We start from the raw sequence: 19125 nt of genomic DNA on the forward strand, positions 1-19125 counted from the left end.
CACTATCTGTTGCTTCGCTTGAGCTATGTAGCCGTGCATTTTGTATTCTTTCGTTTTCTGATCCTTGCCGACAGAGTATTATATTGTGTTTGTGTGTGTTTATTTCTACTGTCTTGCTCTAAATTACTATTTCACAATTAGAGATATTTATGCTATCCATGTACGTATTTGAATTTACGGAAAACGGAATACCAAAAACACAGAAATGCGCACTAGCTCCAGTGGCGCTATCTTATGGTGCTGAGTTCAACTAGGGCCCACGCAACACCAATTTCTATATGTCATGTTCTACTTAGCTGCGGGTGCAAAAGTGTCGGTACTAATAATAACTAATGAGTAGTGACTTTTTTTTTCTCTTTTTACTTCGGTGAAAGCACTAATTCAAACAAAACTAAAAATAGCGTTTCCTACACGATGCGGTTCAGCAGAGCGACACATGATGTCGCTGCCGTTGTTGCTACCGCCGCCTGTGCATCCGGTGTTCCGGTGTACTATCTGGACTTTGTCCAATTCCGCCATATTGTCAAATTCGCCCTCTTTTCAGCTCTAATTGGCCGAGAGGGCTGTTACGGCCACTCTGATTGGCTCAAAATGATACATAGACGTCCGGAACAGCATTGGTGGCGCCGTCCTGTGACGCTGCAGTCAACCGGAGCATGCACACCCTATACCATAATCGCGACTTCCACGTCGCACCGATCAGCTGGCGCAAAGGCGTAGGCAGCAGCAGCAGTCATTCACTTCTTCGAGAACAATGCCAGCGCAACGGAAGAATGCATCTAACGTGTCGTGGTTTAAGAAAGCGCCACAAGATGGCGCTGTCAGCACTTCTGCTGTAACATTGTCAGTGGCTCTCGTCGCAACGTCGTCCCTGTATAGTTGCAGTTTTTCCTTTCACGCCTGCGCTGGTGACGAGTGTTTTCTTTCCGCTCTCTCATTGCAGGCGAGAAGCCGTACACGTGCACGTGGGAGGGCTGCACGTGGAAGTTCGCGCGGTCGGACGAGCTGACGCGCCACTTCCGCAAGCACACGGGCCAGAAGCCGTTCAAGTGCCAGCTATGCCAGCGCTCCTTCTCGCGCTCCGACCACCTGTCGCTGCACATGAAGCGGCATTGACCCTCCCTCCATCAGGTGAGCCGTCGCGGGTGTATGGCACGAGCCGTTGCGCTGCGCTCTATCTAGCTTAGTGGATATGTAGTTGCGCAGTTGAAAAGGTGAACTGCCGATGAGTGCTTTGTCGAAGGTTCAATCAATCAATGAAAATTTAATTTCTTGACACTCAAAATACAATATTTGCCACCTAGGCGCTTAGCCGTCATGGCTAGGACACGAGGCCGTGCATGAATTTCATATGAGGTACTGCGAGGTGCACAGGGGTGAGGCAGTGGATACAGACAGTACAAGAAAGCGTGGCCATCTGTCGTGATGACAGTAATAAAAAGACGATAGCTTGCCGCAGGGAACTAAGTAACGCCAAAACGCAAAATCATACAACGCGATAAAAGGCAATACATTAATCTATATATAGAGCCATCTTACAGAAGCGTTGGGGTGCAGCCATCTTGGGCTGTCGTTTTCTAGCTATATAACGACCGGTGCACGTCACTATACGGTCGATACGTATACAGGAAAGTGGTTGTACAGAAACATTCGGTGTTTTCACGAGCTTGTTCTAATTTGACGTCAGCTCGCTCAAAATTGAGAAATTGTTAGTGTATGCCAAAAGTGAGAATTGTTCATGTAGCCCAAAATGGCGAAGCCCGTGAACCAAAAATGAAATGCTGCCGTTAACGATAAGATCTGTCGTGATCGTGCAAGGATTTAAGCGAGGAAAGTAAGTTGTCTTGCCGGGTACAGTTAGGGTAAAATATCGAAGCAAGAAACCCAGTACAATAAATTACACAATAAAAGGCGCTGTAGTTGTAACACAAATGCTTGAATTCAACTGGAACATCAATGCATTTCGCCACAGATTTTGAGGGCATATTTCTCCGGCTTATAGGGTGTAAAATTTGGCGAGTTGGTTCGCGTTTATTGTGGTATTTCAGCGGTTGTCATCTGTGCTTCTTTTCTGCGTGTCACCGTTCCCTTTGCACTGATAATGAGCTAATCACAGGACCTATTGTTCGGATTCAGTTCCAGCAGTTGGGGCGCATGTGCCCCAAAGAATTACTACAAATTAGTGAAACTTTGTTCAGTAATTATTATCACACCGTCGTTTATCATGAAAGTAATGTAAATAGAGTAAGTATAGTCGGTGCAAGTAGAGAGGTATATCATATTCCTGGAAGACTATAGTAATCCAGCTGATGTGGCAGAATTGCGATATCTGACGCAGGCGATATCTAATAGCCTGTTCCCGCCTACAAAAAATAATAATAATAATAATAATAATAATAATAATAATAAAATTAAGAAAGAAGTCGCCTGATATACTTGCGGTGCGTCCTGTGAAGTTACGGGCGCTTATAAGGATAGTCGCCAGCTAAAATGACCTCACAATATTCTTTTTATACCCGTGTGTTAGGGTGGCGACCTGTGCCAACGCTGCACCTGTGATTGTCCTAAAGATGCCTACTTCTTGAACTGAGAATGAAAATTTTATAATTGCAAGCCCGGATTCGTGCTTCTCACCAATCCCGCTCACTTCAAGCATATCAAGCTCACCGCTCATGTTATCCGTACCTCTTAAGCGGGGCACTTGAGGTATCAAATAAATAAATAAATAAATAAATAATAAATAAATAAATAAATAAATAAATAAATAAATAAATAAATAAATAAATAAATAAATAAATAAATAAATAAATAAATAAGAAATGATCGAAATATTGATCGAAATCGATATTTGCCTTACTGACCTGCACTGGCATAGTAGCAGCAGACAGAGTGGTTAATTAGGCAAATTGATGATTCATAATCGTGAGGGCAGAGCGCGAAGGTTAATCGTGGACGAGACAAGTGACAAGGACAAGCGCTACTTTGCTTGTACCAAGCCGGAGTAAACTACTTCTGTTCACTCTCGGAAATGGAGTTAATTTTTGGGCTTTCGCTAAATGTTTCGCCAGTGATATTTGTTTAAAGTGTACATTCACTGCTGTATACGTTCTTCCCTCGGCCGTTTTGCTTGTTTTTATTTTATTTTATCATTTCGGGCGTTGAAAGAGCTGGGCGCGCCGGCAATTGCTCTGTAGGCTTGCTTTTGGGAGAGCTCCTTAATCATTTCGATTGCGAAAGCCCCATGTTTAGAAATGTTGCGCCCTTGTTTGTTGGCTCACTCGGAGGTCAACGGAATTCTGCGGCGTCGCCTTTGGACGCCGAAGTCGAGCATAGCGGGGGCCGCAGCAACTTACTCGCCTTACTTATGATCTCGCGGGCGTACCGCATATATCTCTACTTGCGCCGAAACACCGACGGTGTGGACGTGTGTTAGGCAGGGTTATGAAGTCTGCCGTTACACAATCGGCACGATTAAGGAACGGCGTGGGTTAGGCGTGGGCGGAACGTGACGCCCTCTTTTGGCGCGTGCGCGCCGCGTCTGCCGAGACGGTCGAAGAACGAGTCGCTTCATCGAGTAGATTGGCGTTATTGATCTTTCCACTGTGCACTTGTGTAACTGGAGCGTCCTCCCTCTCTTTTTTTTTTTCTCCCTGTTGGCCGCAGAACTCGCCGGCTCCAGCGGAGGCCGTTGTCGCCACTTGCTCAACTTCCCTGGCGCCCCGACCCGCTGCTGCCGGCAGCGCCCCCTACCTCCGCAGCCGAGAGAAGAGAGCCGTTCCTAATATATATGTCCACACCAGACACACAAGCATATGTATATTACACATGATAGGAGGAAGAGAAGACGAAGACGCCGTCGAGCGCGGCCTCAGTGGGCGGCAGAGACCGCCTTCGCGGACGTTTGACGGACCGCTACTTCTTTTTTAACGGATGTTTATGCCCCCGCCTGTGGTCAGTGTGCTCAAAGGGACGCCCCTGGTGCCCAGACAGTGCGCGCGTGTGTGTGCCCGTCAACTGAACTCTGCTGTGCGCGTGAAACGCCTCGGCCATCATCGAGCGATGATGCATGTGCACACACACATACACACACCTTTCTGTGCACACACATACACTTCTTATGCCTGTGTTGCGCCGGCTTGACAAAACCGCCCGGTGCTGACACGCAGCCTTCTTTTCGTACAGTCACGGTTTTCGTTCGCCCTGCCCTTTGTTCTTTGTCGGGTGGATGTGTGCGATGCTGTCCGAGGTATTCCGTGTGGTGAAATCGAGCGGTTCTGTAAGGCTGGCCTTGCTCGCAGTGACGCGAACATCGTTTTGGTACCTGTCCGTTTGCATTCGCGCTGTTACCAAGCGGAGGCGCCCACTGTTTGTGGAAAGGTTGTACCGTAGGGTGTGCTAAAATATGGCCTTGATTGGCGCTTTTCGACGGGGAATGCGAGATGGTATCAGAGCTGTAGAATACGACGAAAATGTGTGACCATGGGCGCATAGCGCTCGTCGGAATTTTTAGGTCCTTGTCCATTTCCCCTACAAACACTAGAGTGCTTTAGCATGTCGCTGCTACTGCACTACCGTTACTGCTGCCGTCTTCGCCACCTGCCAGCTTCGCACGTGTTAGCTAAGCCACGCCGTGTGCGCGCGTGGCGTGGCTTAGATAGCAGGTGCAAAGTTGACAGGTGGCCTAGGCGGGCACCGGTATTCTAAAACTTCCTGTTGTTACGAAACATTTAAAGAAAGCATCGTTGTCTTGCTGCAACATTTAAAGGGTGCAGTAAGACGCCGTGGTGATCGCCGTCATTTTCTGTTGATTTTGTGGTCAGCGCCCGTTCGCATTTGTTTCGTTTCTCGAAGTACCGGCCCGTGCAGCTGGGAATTGCAGGCCTTGTTCGTGTCACTGCCGTGTGGAAGAAGGCCGCCCTCCGCCGGCGAGCTGCGTTGAAGGCGACTGAAGCGAGCGCGTGCGCAATCCAAGCCCTCCTGCGCGCTTATAGTATAGCGGCAGTACTTAGTCTCTGTGATGCATCCTATGCGGCCCTGCGGTTCACCCGGTCCCCCCAGCAAGCGTCCGTCCAATCAAGGCGCAGCCTTCAGTGCTTGCTGTACTCGCCACTTCTTTTGCGCAGGCTTCAGCTTGGCGTAGTGGACGGCACTCTGCGTCCCGTTCTTATTAATGTCTGCCAGTATTCAACTAATGCAGCCTGCTGCGCCCTCTATGTTCAAACTGTTCAAACTCGGGTCGCTGAGGAACTAGTGGCTTGGGAAATAGCACAGCGACTAAACTCGTTTGCCTTCGCGTGCCCCATTGTTCCCCTTCGTGTCGAACCTGGACATATGTAAGCTCGCGACGAGCTGTTAAATGCTCACCTTTCGCTTTGGTGGAAGCGGCTACCTGGCGGTTACCTGACTGCTGTTCGCTGTGTAGTTGTTTGGTGCTTAAGAAAGAGCGTGCATCCCACTTCGATGGCGCCGCATTGCTGTGTCGGCACGAAACGACCATGCCGTGCTAATTCAGGGCTTCTGCTCCGTACCGCAGAGACATTAAACTCGGAAGCTGCTGTGGCTATTGAAGGTGCTGCGGAAACAGAAAACCAGTTCTTAAATGTTCTTGTTAATGTCGTTAGAAGACAGCTGAAGGGTGGTTATTGGGACTGTAGAGGAAATCATTTCATGTTTTGCTGGCGTCCTTTTTCCAGCTTGCTTGCGCGACCACAAGATCGTACGAAGGCGTCTCGCGTGCCGAATCCTATAGTAGTAGAACCGGGACCAGCCGACATGCTAAACGCCTTGTAGCCTGCCCCGTGTCCTCCGAGATCTCCAGCGCGCGGTGGGAATCTCTGAGGTCATGCCTACTGACACGCGGTGCTGGCGCGAACGATATGGTGGCATCGTCAAAGACAAAAGTTGTACAGTGACTCTCGGCTTAGCTCCTGTAGATTGTTTGGTGCGCGGACGGGCAGTGATGGAAATTTCTCGAGTGTGCTTGCCACGACGATGAGATAGTGCGTGTTGGCTGCACGGCGGTGCATACGTCTCCCACCTTCCACAAAGCGGTCGCGGAAGTAGCCTGGTTTACAAATTGACTTTCGCACGTTGTATGATCGGGAAAGTGAATCTGGCAGTGGCATCATTTGAGCGGCATTTGTTATCGGCATCCATTGGATGCCTTGGGTACATCCAGTGATCGATGGTTGCCGTATGAAGTATAACGAAAAGTTCAGTCGCATCGACACACGTCTGCAGAGCCCTGCTTTAAGCGTGAAAGAAAGAGCAGCATATGGTGTTAGCGCCAGTGGCTGCCATTATACATTCATTAATTCTTCAAAAGCGTTTTGTTGCCACTCATCATGCTTCGCAATGTGACGACATTTCTCCTCCAACTTGAGCCACATGCTTGTTCGTGATGGCAGCTCCATAATACACAACATTCCATTCTGAACGCACCGAATCTTGAACAGAGAACGGGTGTCCGGATATTGTTTTTAACATGCGTTGCCCTTTTGGGTGAGTTGGTGCTAAAAGGGTCATATTTTGATGATTACACAAAGAGGGGGGGGGGGGGGGGGGGGCAACAACCGATGAACGGAAGTAACATAGAAATGATCAGGAACAAAATGTCATAAATGCCTTGAGGGAATGGACGCGGTTAAGAAATATGGATATCTTCGCTTTTCGGTAGGTCCATTTAACAACTTCTTTTGAATTCTGGCTATCGGTTGTGGCACGCTATGTCTCGTGAAAGGGAATCATCGCAGTCTACTAACGCATACCCAACATTGCGAGAAGCTTCAGTAAAAAAAAAAAAAAGGGAGGGGGGGGGGGGGGGGTCGCAGTAGAGTGGATTTGTTCTAAGGCATCTGCTTAACGTCTCAAAAGCCCATAACAAAGAACGATCTGGTCCTGTTGAAAACCGAGCTCCAGCTTGCGTTTCTTGCGGAATCCCGAACTCTAATCGGTTTCTTCTCTGGCACGCTTGCGTTCCCCCTTTCCATGCGTAATAAACATCGTTCTCCAGGCCGAAGGGAACCCTAGCAGAAACGTTTTTCTGTTTTGCTGAGATATGCGATGCAGCTTGTAAATGTTGTAAGCTACGATGACGTATCGAAGCGCGGCGGTGACGCTAAACGGAACCTAGCTGGTAAGCTTCAGTTCTTTCTTTACGTGGAATTGGAATTAGTAAAGTTGGTTAAAGGCATTCTAAGTTTTACTTAAAGGGGGTTTATTAGTAGCCTTCGGTGATGAAAGGAATTCCGCAAGTGCGCCTGTCCACACATCTTATTTGACCCCACCAAGATGGCGGACCGGACATCGCTTTGCGAGCTAAATCAATGGTTCATTCAATTCGCCTTCATTTTCTCAACTAGATCAAGAGGTGCGGCACCTTGCTATTTGTTTCACGTGAACAATCAATATGGCGTCGTCTGCACGTCGTCATTCGTTTCAGCCAGTGCAGGCTTCTATGGCGAATTCGACAATATGGTAAAATTCTGCAATGGTATCATTTGGGCCAGTCAGATGAGCCGTAGCAAGCCTGTGGGCCAATCATCGCTGACCAGATCGTAAGTTCGACAATATGGCGGAATTCTACAATGTCCAGAATAGCACCCCTGGACGGTGCAGCCGCACTTGCGGCACCATCTTGTGACACTGTGTTGAACCATGCTGTTTGGAACTCTTACCGTATTGTGCGGCTGTGTTCTCTTGTATGCGACGCAACGTTCCGAATTTCTCCCCGGCAAGTGTCGCATAGCATAAGAACGGTGCAGAACATTTTGACTGAACTCAGAGTCACAAGTTGGCGCAACTGGCGCTGCTGCTCGCGTCTCCGTTCCGGTATTGGAACGGTAGCACTAACGCGCGTACGGTCAAGCTAAAACTCCATTCAAAATCGCGGCAGGGCTGAAGTAGTATCTTTGTATATGGGACACTTGGCTGGAGTAGAGAATTCAGGGCATGAGCGAAGCCCTTTCTTTGGCTGAGGGTGTGTACCTACTTCGCTTCCTTGTACACGTTGTCGATTCCTGCGGTGGTCACCATTTTCCTGACCTCGGGGGCCATGCACGCCATCACCCCTTTGTTACACTCCGTGACCGCTTTTGTGCAGATTGTTTCGTGCGGTATAGGTGCGCGCTTAGGCGTACTCGAGAATGTGAATTGCTTTAATACTGACTGTTGTTTCGTTGTTGGTGTAGTACTGGTTGTTATCGCTGGGGCGTTTCTTCAAGGTCTTCTCTAGCATCGAGTCCTCTGTTGCTCTCGATCTACGTGCTCACCCACAATGAACTCTTGTCGTCGCAGAGATATGCCCCCGAAACGGCACGAAAGTGTAGATACAATCCAAGGTCGTAATATATACTCGTATGTATACATACCGCATACACATGTTGTAAACGTGCTCTGAGCTGACGAGCGCGTAATATATACGTGCGTAATCTCGGAAATCAAGACGATAGTGACCGGCGAAGATGCCCAGCGATACTTCCGGTGTGGATGCATTCTTTTTCGGGAGCCTATAGCTGTTCTTTTCCACTTTATACGCGATACCGAACAAAACAAAAAAAGGCAAGTGTCTTCTTGTAGGAGGCCGAAACAACTTCTTGTTGGCTCAATCACGTGATCGTTTCAGAAGGCGGCCAGCCTTGCTTAACACTCTTAGGGACGTTGTTTGGTGGCCTCGCGGTGTGTTTTCAACCTCCGATGGTTGGGTTGTACGTATTTTTTTCTTGTCACCGTTGCCACTAATGGAGTTTTAGTGCGTCCGTCAACTATTGCCGTTTACGGAATAACGGAGATGCGGAGCGCTGGTGACGCCGTATTTTGACGGTAAGCTCAACAGAGCACACAAAAGATTGCAACAACCACGTTCTACTTAGCTGCTGCTGTAAAGGCGTCGGCAGCCCCTTTCAGCGAGGGCACCCATTAAAAAAACAAAAGCGAACACTTTATGGCTGAAGAAAATGTTACGAGATGTCACTATCAGCGCTGCTGGCATCCGATGTTCCCGTATTCCGAAACGAGACAGACTAGAGGTGTATAATGGAGAGTTCTAACCTCTCCGTAAATGTATTGCAGTTGACGGAATACCGGGTTACCGGGGACGCTTGCGTCAGTGGTCGCGTTGGTGGGGCCATCTTGTGGCGCGAAATTTAAACATGGAGGACACACAGCTAATATTGCAATGGCCAACCACATTCACTAACCTGCTGGTACAAGGAGTCTGCAGCGAGATAATCGTCAAACAGTCCTTTTTTTCTTAATTCTCCTTCGACAAGAGCAGCCATGTAACAAACATTTCTAACGCGTTATAGTTGGCTAAAGCATCGCAAGATGTCGTTACCAGTGTGGCCGCTGCCGTCCACGGCTCCGGTAACCCGATATTCCGCAAGCGGTAATACGTTTACGAACCCGCTAAAACTATATAACACAGGTTTAGCCTGTTGGTAAACGTACGGAATGTCGAAACACGTCAACGGCAGCAGTAGCGCTGGTAGCGCCATCTTGTAATGATTCCTTCAACGCATATGTGAAATGCGTTTTAGCTGCGTCAATGTTCTTGCAGAAGGAAAAACACGAAGTCCATCATACCCCAATGACTGTTGCTGCTGACGCCTTTGCACCAGCAGATAGTTAGAACATAGTAACATAGTCGTTACCATTATAGTTGTGTGCGCTCTAGTTGGCGCCACCAATTCTGCTGCGGACGTCTGTCGCTGGATATCGGCTATTCCGTAAAATGTAATACGTTTTACCAACTGAAAACTCTAACAGAGCTCTTGCTCTTCCATAAACGTATTATTACTCTTTGCGGTAATAATATGTTTAATAATAATTGGTTACTGCAGACGTGGATAGTAGTAGCAACGCTGGTAGCTCGGTCTTGTGGTCTTGACCAGACAGGACACAGAGCTATTGTTGTAGCGACACGCCGTATTATGCTAAGCTGCTGGTGTAAAGTGCAGCGGCATAATCGTTAACATGTAGTCTTAAAATGATTCATTTGACGAGAACACATGTAACACAAAAATGTTTCTAACGCGTTGTGCTTGAAAAAACGCGTCACAAGATTTCGCTACAGGCTATGCCATAATCGTCCAAGTCTACGGTATTCCGTAAAGGGTAATACGTTTTCGGACAAGCTAACGCTCTCTGATGTTGCCGCCCCGGCTACGTTGAATGGGTGCCTTGGCCGTTGTTCCTTGCGCGCGCTATCGGGGCGCTCGCCGTTCAAGAGCGCGCCGCGACTTGTATCGCGTGCCTCGCCTATGGAAAAGGGAAGCCGTCACCTGAGGGTTCTGCTCACACTGTGATTCCTCGAGCAAAACTCGACGCGGATATTATTTTTCCTACAATAAAAATTGTGCAAAGAAAAGGTGTCGTCTCCTCTCTGTATTCTCTGTTTACAGTCGCAGCGGTGCACCTGCTAATTAAATTCTGGGTTTTTAAGTGGCAAAACCACGATATGCTTATTACGCATGGCGTAATGGGGGAGTCCGGATCAATTTTGACCACCTGATATTCTTTAGCGTGTGCCCAATGGACGGTACACGGGCGTTCTTGCATTTCGCCCCCGTCGAAATGCCGCCGTGGCCGGGATTTGGTCCCGCGCCCTCGGGCTTAGCAGCGCAATTCCAGAGCCACTGCGCCACCGTGGCGGGTGATGGTGCGCGGGTTAGGCTGCCTGTTGTGCTGGTCACTGAACTGTTAAGAGCGTCTACCTGGCGCCACCACGACTGACGTCACCTTCCCTGAAGGACGGCGTCGCGTCAGTGTTTCTGTACAAGCTATTTTAACAGCGGAGCTGTTTAAGCCGGCCATTCGTCCGTCCGTCGCGGACAAAAAATGTGGGCCGATCCTGGCGGTAGTGCAGAAAGGGTCCAAGCGCAATGGCACATACCCCTGTGAACTAGCGAAGCTGAGCCTGGCTAAGTCTAGCTAAGCATGGTTGTAACTACTTAAGTTTAGTCAGTCATCGATAGCTAATCAATAGCTAATCGATAATCGATCAATAATAAGTAAATTCCGAAAAATGCCGGGGATGACTTGGTAGAGCTTATGCTAGCCCAAATACCTGGCCAATACCTTGCGATAGCCAATCAATAGCTAATCGATAATCGACAAATAATTAAATTCCGGTAAATGCTACGGATGCCTTGGTACTGCTTAGCCTAGCCCAAATACGTGGTCAATACCTTGCAGCCAATCAATAGCTAATCGATAATCTAAAAATAATAATTAAATTCCGGTAAATGCTACGGATGCCTTGTTAGTGCTTAGCCTACTCAAATACGTGACCAATACCACGATAGCCAATCAATAGCTTATCGATAATCGATCAATAATCAATAAATTCCGGAAAATGCTGGAGATGACTTGGTAGTGCTTAGCCTAGCCCAAACGCCAGGACTAGCTAGGTGCCCGCTTTCTCTTTAGCATTGCGCCTCCAGTGCAAGCTACGCTAATTTTTTTTTTCCTTTTAACACAAAACCATGAACACCGTGCCATTATTGCAAGGGTAAATGACAGTACATACAAAGGCCACAAAAAAGAAAACATTTGTTTAGTATAAGATATAGACAATCGTGACAGTTTAGTCTTTTGGTATGGCATCTTTAGAAAAAGGTTTGTTTGTCGCAAGTACATGGGAAATAATAAAGAATACACAACACAGAGCGTTATACCTTGTAGCAAGAACGTTCTTGTGTAAACAAAAGCGCTCTGTCTTGTGTATCCTTTTAATGCGTTGGCATTCTTCGGGTACTTCACGTGACTCTCGGCGCCATCTCTAACCACATTTTGGGCAAAATATATTTCTCTCTCTGCGCGCCATCTAGCAGCTCCGCCGCGAAGCCTACGCGTGGCCTCCGGGATGCATGGCGCACCAGTGCGTGGCGAATGCCGAGAAACACTTTGCGCCATGTAGTGGTGCTGGCGAGAAGCCTGCGAACGCTGAGAATTGTTTCTTCGGTTGCCGCTCGCTCTGTTTCACATATACAGGGTGGTCCAGCTATCACGCAGCACGATTAAAGAAAAAAAAAGAGGAACGGAGTTACGCGATGCAAACCTAGTGCGCATTGTTTCCAGCGCAGTGGTGTAGCCGCCTGTAATTTTTTCGTTACTGAGGTTTAATTAGCTAATTGTAATTAATTATCTAACTCGAGAAGTACTGTCCTATAATTATCAAAGTGTCAATGAGAAAGTTGTAGAGCAACATGAAAAACTCCCGATACAGCTTTCTGTTGCTCAACACGTACTACATAAAAGTGTTTTTCCGAGCGTGTTAAAGAAGCCCGCGAATACACGCAAAGTGCCTCGAGCGACCAGTCGCGCGGCATTTCTGCGTGTATTCTGCCATGCATGGAGACAATCACAGAAAGGGGGTGATCGCGTGTTCGCTGGCCTCGCGCCCTCCGTTTCCCGCCAGTTCAGGCCCGGCAGTCAGATGGGGAGGCCGCGTTTGGTTCGTTCTGCCGAACAGAAGGAACGGCAGCGGGAGCGGGCCCGTGAACGTGCTCGTGCTCGCCGGGCGAATCCAGAGCTTCGGCAAGCTGAAGTCGAAGCGAAACAACGACGACAGCCAGCAACCTCAACAATAAACAACCGTTTCTCATTCACCCACAACCATGTCTCTTTAATGTGTCTCAAACGCTCAAAAAACTAACCAACCCCTCCCCCAAGGTTGGACAAGCTTCGCGTGCATGCACCCCTGTTCGCGGTAGGGAAGGGGTTTTATTTTAGATGCGAAGCAGCTTATGGTTGGGGCTATGTCACTCCCTCCCTCCGTCCATCCGCCGTGCGGCGTCCACACCCGCACTGCGCATGCGCATCCTCCTCCCCCTCCTCTCCTTGTCTCATCTCCTCTCCTCTCGGCATTCCTCCTCTCCGACGCTCCTCTCCTCTCCGGATTGTGCAACGAATGGCAACACCTGCGGCTCCGCGCGCGATAATGCGAAGCAGCTTAGGTTAGAGGCGCGACGGTGGGCGCTGCATACTCCGCTGGGGGCGCCACTGTAGCTCGCGGTATAATGGGTATGATGACGCGCGCGCGCGCTCCGCTCCTCTCATTCTCCTCCCGCAACGCCGCGATGAGTGCCACGGACAGCGCCAGCGTCAACACCAGTGTCAGCGCCGTGGATGCAGCGCCGCGGAGAAGAGGGCTCGAGCCGCTGCCACGAAATGGCAGCGGCGACAGGCCGATCCCGAACTTCGGGCTCGCGAAGCCGGTAGCTACGTACCTTAATTAACATAACGGAAACGACGAACTGAAAACTAATGGAAACTTGAGTCGACCCCATGGCTGCTTCGCATACTACTCAGGGTTCCCCTACGGGAAGATGGTGTAATTTTTTGTTGAACAAAATTAATGTTTAAAAGTAAACTGCGTCAGGAAATGCGTAAAGTACGACTTACACACACGCTGCAAACATGATAGCTTCGGACTGGTATTGGAATATACGAGAAAACATAAATCTGTTGCGCGGAAACTATAGAAGACAAAGCCCTTTTGCAGCTGCCGTTTGAGGTCTGCCAGAGTGACCTAGGCCGCTAGGTGGCGCTACCGTTAGCACAGCTTATATCCTCATTCTTGTAGGCCCTCCGTCAAGCGCAAATGCGTTATTGAACTGATTGAATTTCCCAAAGTAAAATGTGTCAGAAAAATTTCTAAAGTACGACTTAAACACAACCTTCAGACATAATAGCATCGGATTGTAATTCGAATATACGAGAAAACTTAATTCTGTTACGCGGAAACTCAAACACAAACCCCTTTTCCAGCTGCCCTTTTTTAGGGTGAGCACGCCGCGAAACATCCCGACCAACAAGAGGCTAACAGCTTCGCATTAAAATGTAGAAAAGAAACCTGTGAGTAGAAATATAGGCGACAGTCAGCAATTAACAGTCGAATAACAGATGAAATGCAGGTAGGTTTAACCAGAGCAACTGTCCGTTCGGCTACATTACCCTGAAATAATGTAAAAAAGGTGAAGGAGGTGCGGAAGCGCAATGGTTCGGCGTTAATTTAGCGGAGTTCTGTTTGGCTGCGTGGCGCCAAACGCAGATGTACTTACAGAACGCTCGGGCCCAACTGTGACTTGTCTGTTCAAACACGTGTAAAAGGCAGGAATATGCTCTCATTAGACAGCTGTTAGACCGATCCGAATAGCATTTGTTGCATTTACGAGAGAAATCCTAATTATATACCGACTGTAGGAAACGGAATATTTATTTATGGCCTTGTAGACTGTAATAAGATTGCCGAAAATTGGTAAGTTATAAAAACTAGTTGAGCACAAAGTTTACGAATTCGTAACTCTACACAAAAAACAGATATCGCAGATCTACAAACTGCATCTACTAGAGCATCACAAGGACAAATGTGATGCATGAATTTGCATGTTACGCGAAATTGTTACAATGTTTACGAGTGTTTTCGGCCAAGTCCTGCTCACAAATTGGTGATATTAAAGCCAAGCTTTCTATGTCTCACTGATTCGTCCGTGAGCGCCAAAAGCGCACTGCAGGAAAGCCAACTTACACAAAGGAACTATCTGCGCACACAATTGAACAACGGCGCGCGACATACGTATCGTAGAACACTACAGTTTACATTCGCAGTTGTACCGATAACAACAATGGGAACTACAACGCCACGCTACCCAGACGAACTGTATATATCTGCATTTCATTTCGCGTGTCACGCAATGCATTCCAGGCCGCGGGGGGGGGGGGGGGGGGGGGTGCAGAGCACGGCAGAAGAGGCTGCCGTGCGCGAACGTGTGTATATATATATATATATATATATATATATATATATATATATATATATATATATATATATATATATATATATATATAAGCGCGAGTGCGATCGTGCCCGTAAGGCCGATCCCGTATATCGGCAACGGCAAAGCCTCTGACCGTCTACCACAGCGATCATAAGGCAATGCTGTACAAGTGTAGAGTCGTTCGTGAAAGTGTGAGTGTGTGCGTGTCATCAACAGCTACGTTATCTAAAATAAATTATATGCAACTTAACGAAATGTGCCTTCATTCAACTTCACCGTTCAAAAAATACAATCTTAAACAAGCAATCAAATCGCATATGCATCAAATCGGGTCGCTCAGCATTTCTTGGGTTCGTTGCGTGGTCGTTGGCTTTGGACTTCGACTTTGATTCAATTTGCATGGGAGAAAGCTTCGCGTTCAACCATCTTTCTTTAACAAAGAGGCTTTGATTTTTATTTCAGAGCGGTGCATAATACGTCACCTTTTGCCCGCTTTAGGTGCCTCATTAGGTGCAGTACACACAATTGTGGTTTTGTTTCTTGTTGCTACAGAGTTGCAAACTTGACGCTTCAGTTTGCTTGAGGTACCTGTGCCAGGGTTTATTGACCAGGGATGCTATTCTGGACATTGCCAAATTCCGCCATGTTGTCGAATTCGCCATCTTGTCGGCTCTGATCGGCCCAAAGAGCTGCTACGGTCTCTCTTATTGGCTGAAAATGGCGCCATTTCAGAATTCTACAATATGGCGGAATTTGATGATGCCCAGAATAGACTCTAACCGCCTTGGCCGCGAGCGGCGCTGGCTAATACTCCCAGGGCTAATCTCGCACACACACACCCAAGAAAGTGGGCGGGAGGATGGCCGTCGCGGTTAGCGTAATTGGTAAAGCACGGCACGCGTAATGCGCAAGATGTGGGTTCGGCTCCCACTTGCGGCAAGCTGAAATCTACAAGGCAAGTTATGTTTTCGTCCGCTTTTCATTTCCCTTTACCATATTATTTGTACATTTCATTTAAACATTAAAATCAATGTTCCTTATGCTTTCTCTGGTTTTATTGTATGCATGTTACTTCGTACAATCGCGGATGACTATGGAAGACAACTGTGCCGCGGGCATTGATGATGAGAAAAAGCTATATTAGTAAATTACGCTTTTAGAATAGTGAAATGGCCATTCACACCATGAGGGGAGGCTTGTTAATTAATCCACATTAGACGCAATAAAGATAGGATTGCGACGCCACCCTTATGTTCCCCTGCCAATTCTTCGTGTCGTCATGGATTTTGACAGCGTATACTTGGGTCTAGCTAAGTAGCTAAGTGTGGATCAGAGAGCAAACGGGGATAGCCGATATTCTAATTGACATTAAGAGAAAAAAAAATGGAGCTGGGCATGCCTTGTAACGCGTAGGATGGATAACCGGTGGACCGTTAGAGTTACAAAATGGATGCCAAGACAAGGGAAGCGCAGTCGAGGACGGCAGAAGACTAGGTGGGGTAATGAAGTTAGGAAGTTAAGAAATTTGCAGGCGCAAGTTGGAATCAGCTAGCGCAAGACTGTGGTAATTGGCCATAAATATAGGCTGATGATGATGATGATCCATCATCATGATGAAGTAGCTAACATTAGCTATATATAGTATGGAGCTAGGTTATGACATCCTTAACGGGCGGAGCTGCGGGCTCTATATGATTCTGCCACTTTCGCTCGCGACTTCGCACCGCCTCCCAGTTCCATTTTCGCCATCATTGGGCGGCTCCGACGCGACGACCCCGCTGCTCATCGGTGAACATTTGTAGATGATGTAAACGGTTCTGCTCAGCGTGCCGATCTTACCATTTGAATGCGTCTTCTTTAGCGAGAGAGGTAAGCGAGCGCATGCGGGCCCAGAATGTACGCTCGCTTCACGGAACTGTTTCTCGAAGTCCCAGGAGTGTTTCGAGGAGTCGGAACAATCCACCAAGAAATCTCCCCATATGCTCCGCTAACACCGCACAATGCGAGGCCATGAAAATTTCGCACACAACGCTCGTCGAAACACGATTGCCTCGGTCCGCAAATCGGACCTTGGAACTCGACGCAGAAGCAGTGGAGAAGCGATGCTCTGCAGTGCGCATCGTATATGGTACATCGGAAAGAAGGGATAGCGTAGCGGGGCGGGCCGCTGCTGGGGCTGCAGCTCGGTGATTCGGATTGCATCGTATTTCCGGTTGCACGTAACAGGAGCACCTCCCTCGAGAAGGCAAAAAGAAGGTATGTCGTGTGGCCGGTAACAACTGCATGCTGGCACAAGCTTCGTACGGCAGTGCATGCGTCGCGCTTACCATGATGCCCCTACCCTGTTTGCGTGCCATTCCTTTACATATGTGACATTTCGAACATGAATCGAATTGTCCTTCAATTTAAATTAACATTCTATTCGAGAATATGATATTCACTATATTCGCATCATGTATTTAATCTGACCTCATACCTGATGCAGAAATATTACTGGATAGTGCCTGTTCGAGGTGCACATTCGTACAACTAAGGATTACTTATACTGACAGTTTATTCAGTTATTCATTTATTCATGATACCTCAAAGGTCCCAGAACGGGACATTACATGAGGGGTGGGCACGTAGAAAAATGGCGGGACAGGTTAGGTGGCGTGACTTGAAAGATGGTCTTCAATGGCAGCTTTGAAACGAGAAATGTCGGTGATGAGGGCGATGTCAGAAGGAAGGGTATTCCATTGTCGGGCTGTGTGCACAAAGAAAGAACGCTGACACGCAGTGGAATGGGCGCGTGGTAGATACACAGCATTGGGATGCGTATGGCGGGAGAAACGATGCGCTGGAATGATTATTTGGTTACCTGTGGGCAGCGAATGAAAGAACCTAACAAAAAAAAAAAAAAAAAGCGAGTACTATTCCGGCGGGAGGTGATCGAGCGAGGGAAGACACAACCGGAATTTTAAGGCTGAGACACTTGTATTATATGAGTGGGAAAGAAAGGGGGTTAAACAAAAAAAAAAAAGGGGGGGGGGGTTAACTCAGCCACAGGGGGGGGGGGGGGGGGGTTAGGTCTCCTGAACTCCCCCGTCGGTGCGCCACTGTATCCATGCAACATTTGTTGCTGGTGCACTTATGCTTGAGAAGCTATTTACTGTTGCTTTTCGGAGGGAGTCATTGTCAATCGAGCACGTCATTTATAGCAACTTCATCTGCACTGGGCTTACAGAATGTTCTTTACTCTATATTAGCTGAATATGTTTATTTTAATCGCAAATGAGTTTGAAAGTGTGTCTAGTTGCCTCAGTAAATTTTTTGTGTTTGCGGTACTCAGCTTATGTGCGGCTGTGTAAATCTATCCTTTCTTTTATTTAACCTAAAAAAAAGAGAAAAGAAGAAAAAAAAGGAAGGAAGGGCATTATAAGGAACGGAGATGATATGCGTAATTGCCTGCGTGTATATCACAGTGCCCCGGTTTCTCTTATACATATTCTGGTCCCATAGAACATCTACTTGGTTGGATCTCTAAGCGCAGCTTAGCAGCCGTATGTTTAAAGAACTTTTCTGATCTCAAACTTGCGGATGTTTAGAATCAAGCTGCAAGCGTGCTGTTCGCTAGATATAGAACGCGTCATTAGTTCTGGTCGGTTCCATCATCCACATCAATCAAGCATTTCAAAATTCGCGGCGTGGTTGCGTAAATCTCGGAGGACACGAAGTCTCGTAGTGGGTCACCGTGCACTCATAGCGCTTAGATCCACTTTTTAACTTTTTTTTTTATTAAACGTTTATCTTTACGTACCTTACTTTGAAAAATACTTTATTTCGTGTGCATATACATTGAACTAATAAAGTCCTTGGATGTGGTGCACGCTCAGAGTAATTAAGGCCATGCTTTTACGTACTTTAGGGGTCACACCAATGCAGCAGTCAGGCAACTATGGTGCATTTAGTTGTAAAATGTGTAGTGTATGTTTCCGCGTTTTCCACGAAGAGGGATGAATAGCTGCCGCGCTAGTAGCGCTAGTGCCGCATGTTGGATTAACGTTCAAGTCAGTTAAGTGAGTTATAGACGAATGCACCAAGAGAACATCCGTGCATCATTGCATCGCCGAATTTCTAGAAATCATTTCTGCATTTACTATCCAAGAAACTGCTTTGAACCACTGTTGATTTTCAAGGTTTCAGGTGCAACTCAAGATTATTTTAGTCATTGAGGGTTCAAGTCAATTTACAATAATTTGTTTACCAAAATCAAATTAATCGCCGTGAAATAACTAACGGATTGAAAGCATTTTATATTTTGGTGCCATAAAGCGTAGCCGAGTTACAGTGTAGCCGAGTACCA

General features: G+C 47.5%; 2 protein-coding genes across 3 annotated transcripts in view; one reads left to right on the forward strand and one right to left on the reverse strand.

Annotated features, from left to right (window-relative positions):
- Window positions 1–10371, forward strand: part of LOC119449747 (Krueppel-like factor 3) — a 128548-nt gene extending 118177 nt beyond the window's left edge. For both annotated transcript variants that reach the window (XM_037712996.2, XM_037712997.2), the window contains 2 exons: window positions 944–1131; window positions 3664–10371. In XM_037712996.2, coding sequence (XP_037568924.1) covers window positions 944–1116 — 173 coding nt within the window. In that variant the 3' untranslated portion in view covers window positions 1117–1131; window positions 3664–10371. The remainder of the gene's footprint in view (window positions 1–943; window positions 1132–3663) is intronic.
- Window positions 1–19125, reverse strand: part of LOC119449746 (peptidyl-prolyl cis-trans isomerase 7-like) — a 403577-nt gene that overhangs the window by 318002 nt on the left and 66450 nt on the right. The gene's annotated exons all lie outside the window — the stretch shown is intronic.

The sequence above is a fragment of the Dermacentor silvarum genome, chromosome 4, assembly GCF_013339745.2.
Source record: "Dermacentor silvarum isolate Dsil-2018 chromosome 4, BIME_Dsil_1.4, whole genome shotgun sequence".
NCBI lineage: Eukaryota > Metazoa > Arthropoda > Arachnida > Ixodida > Ixodidae > Dermacentor > Dermacentor silvarum.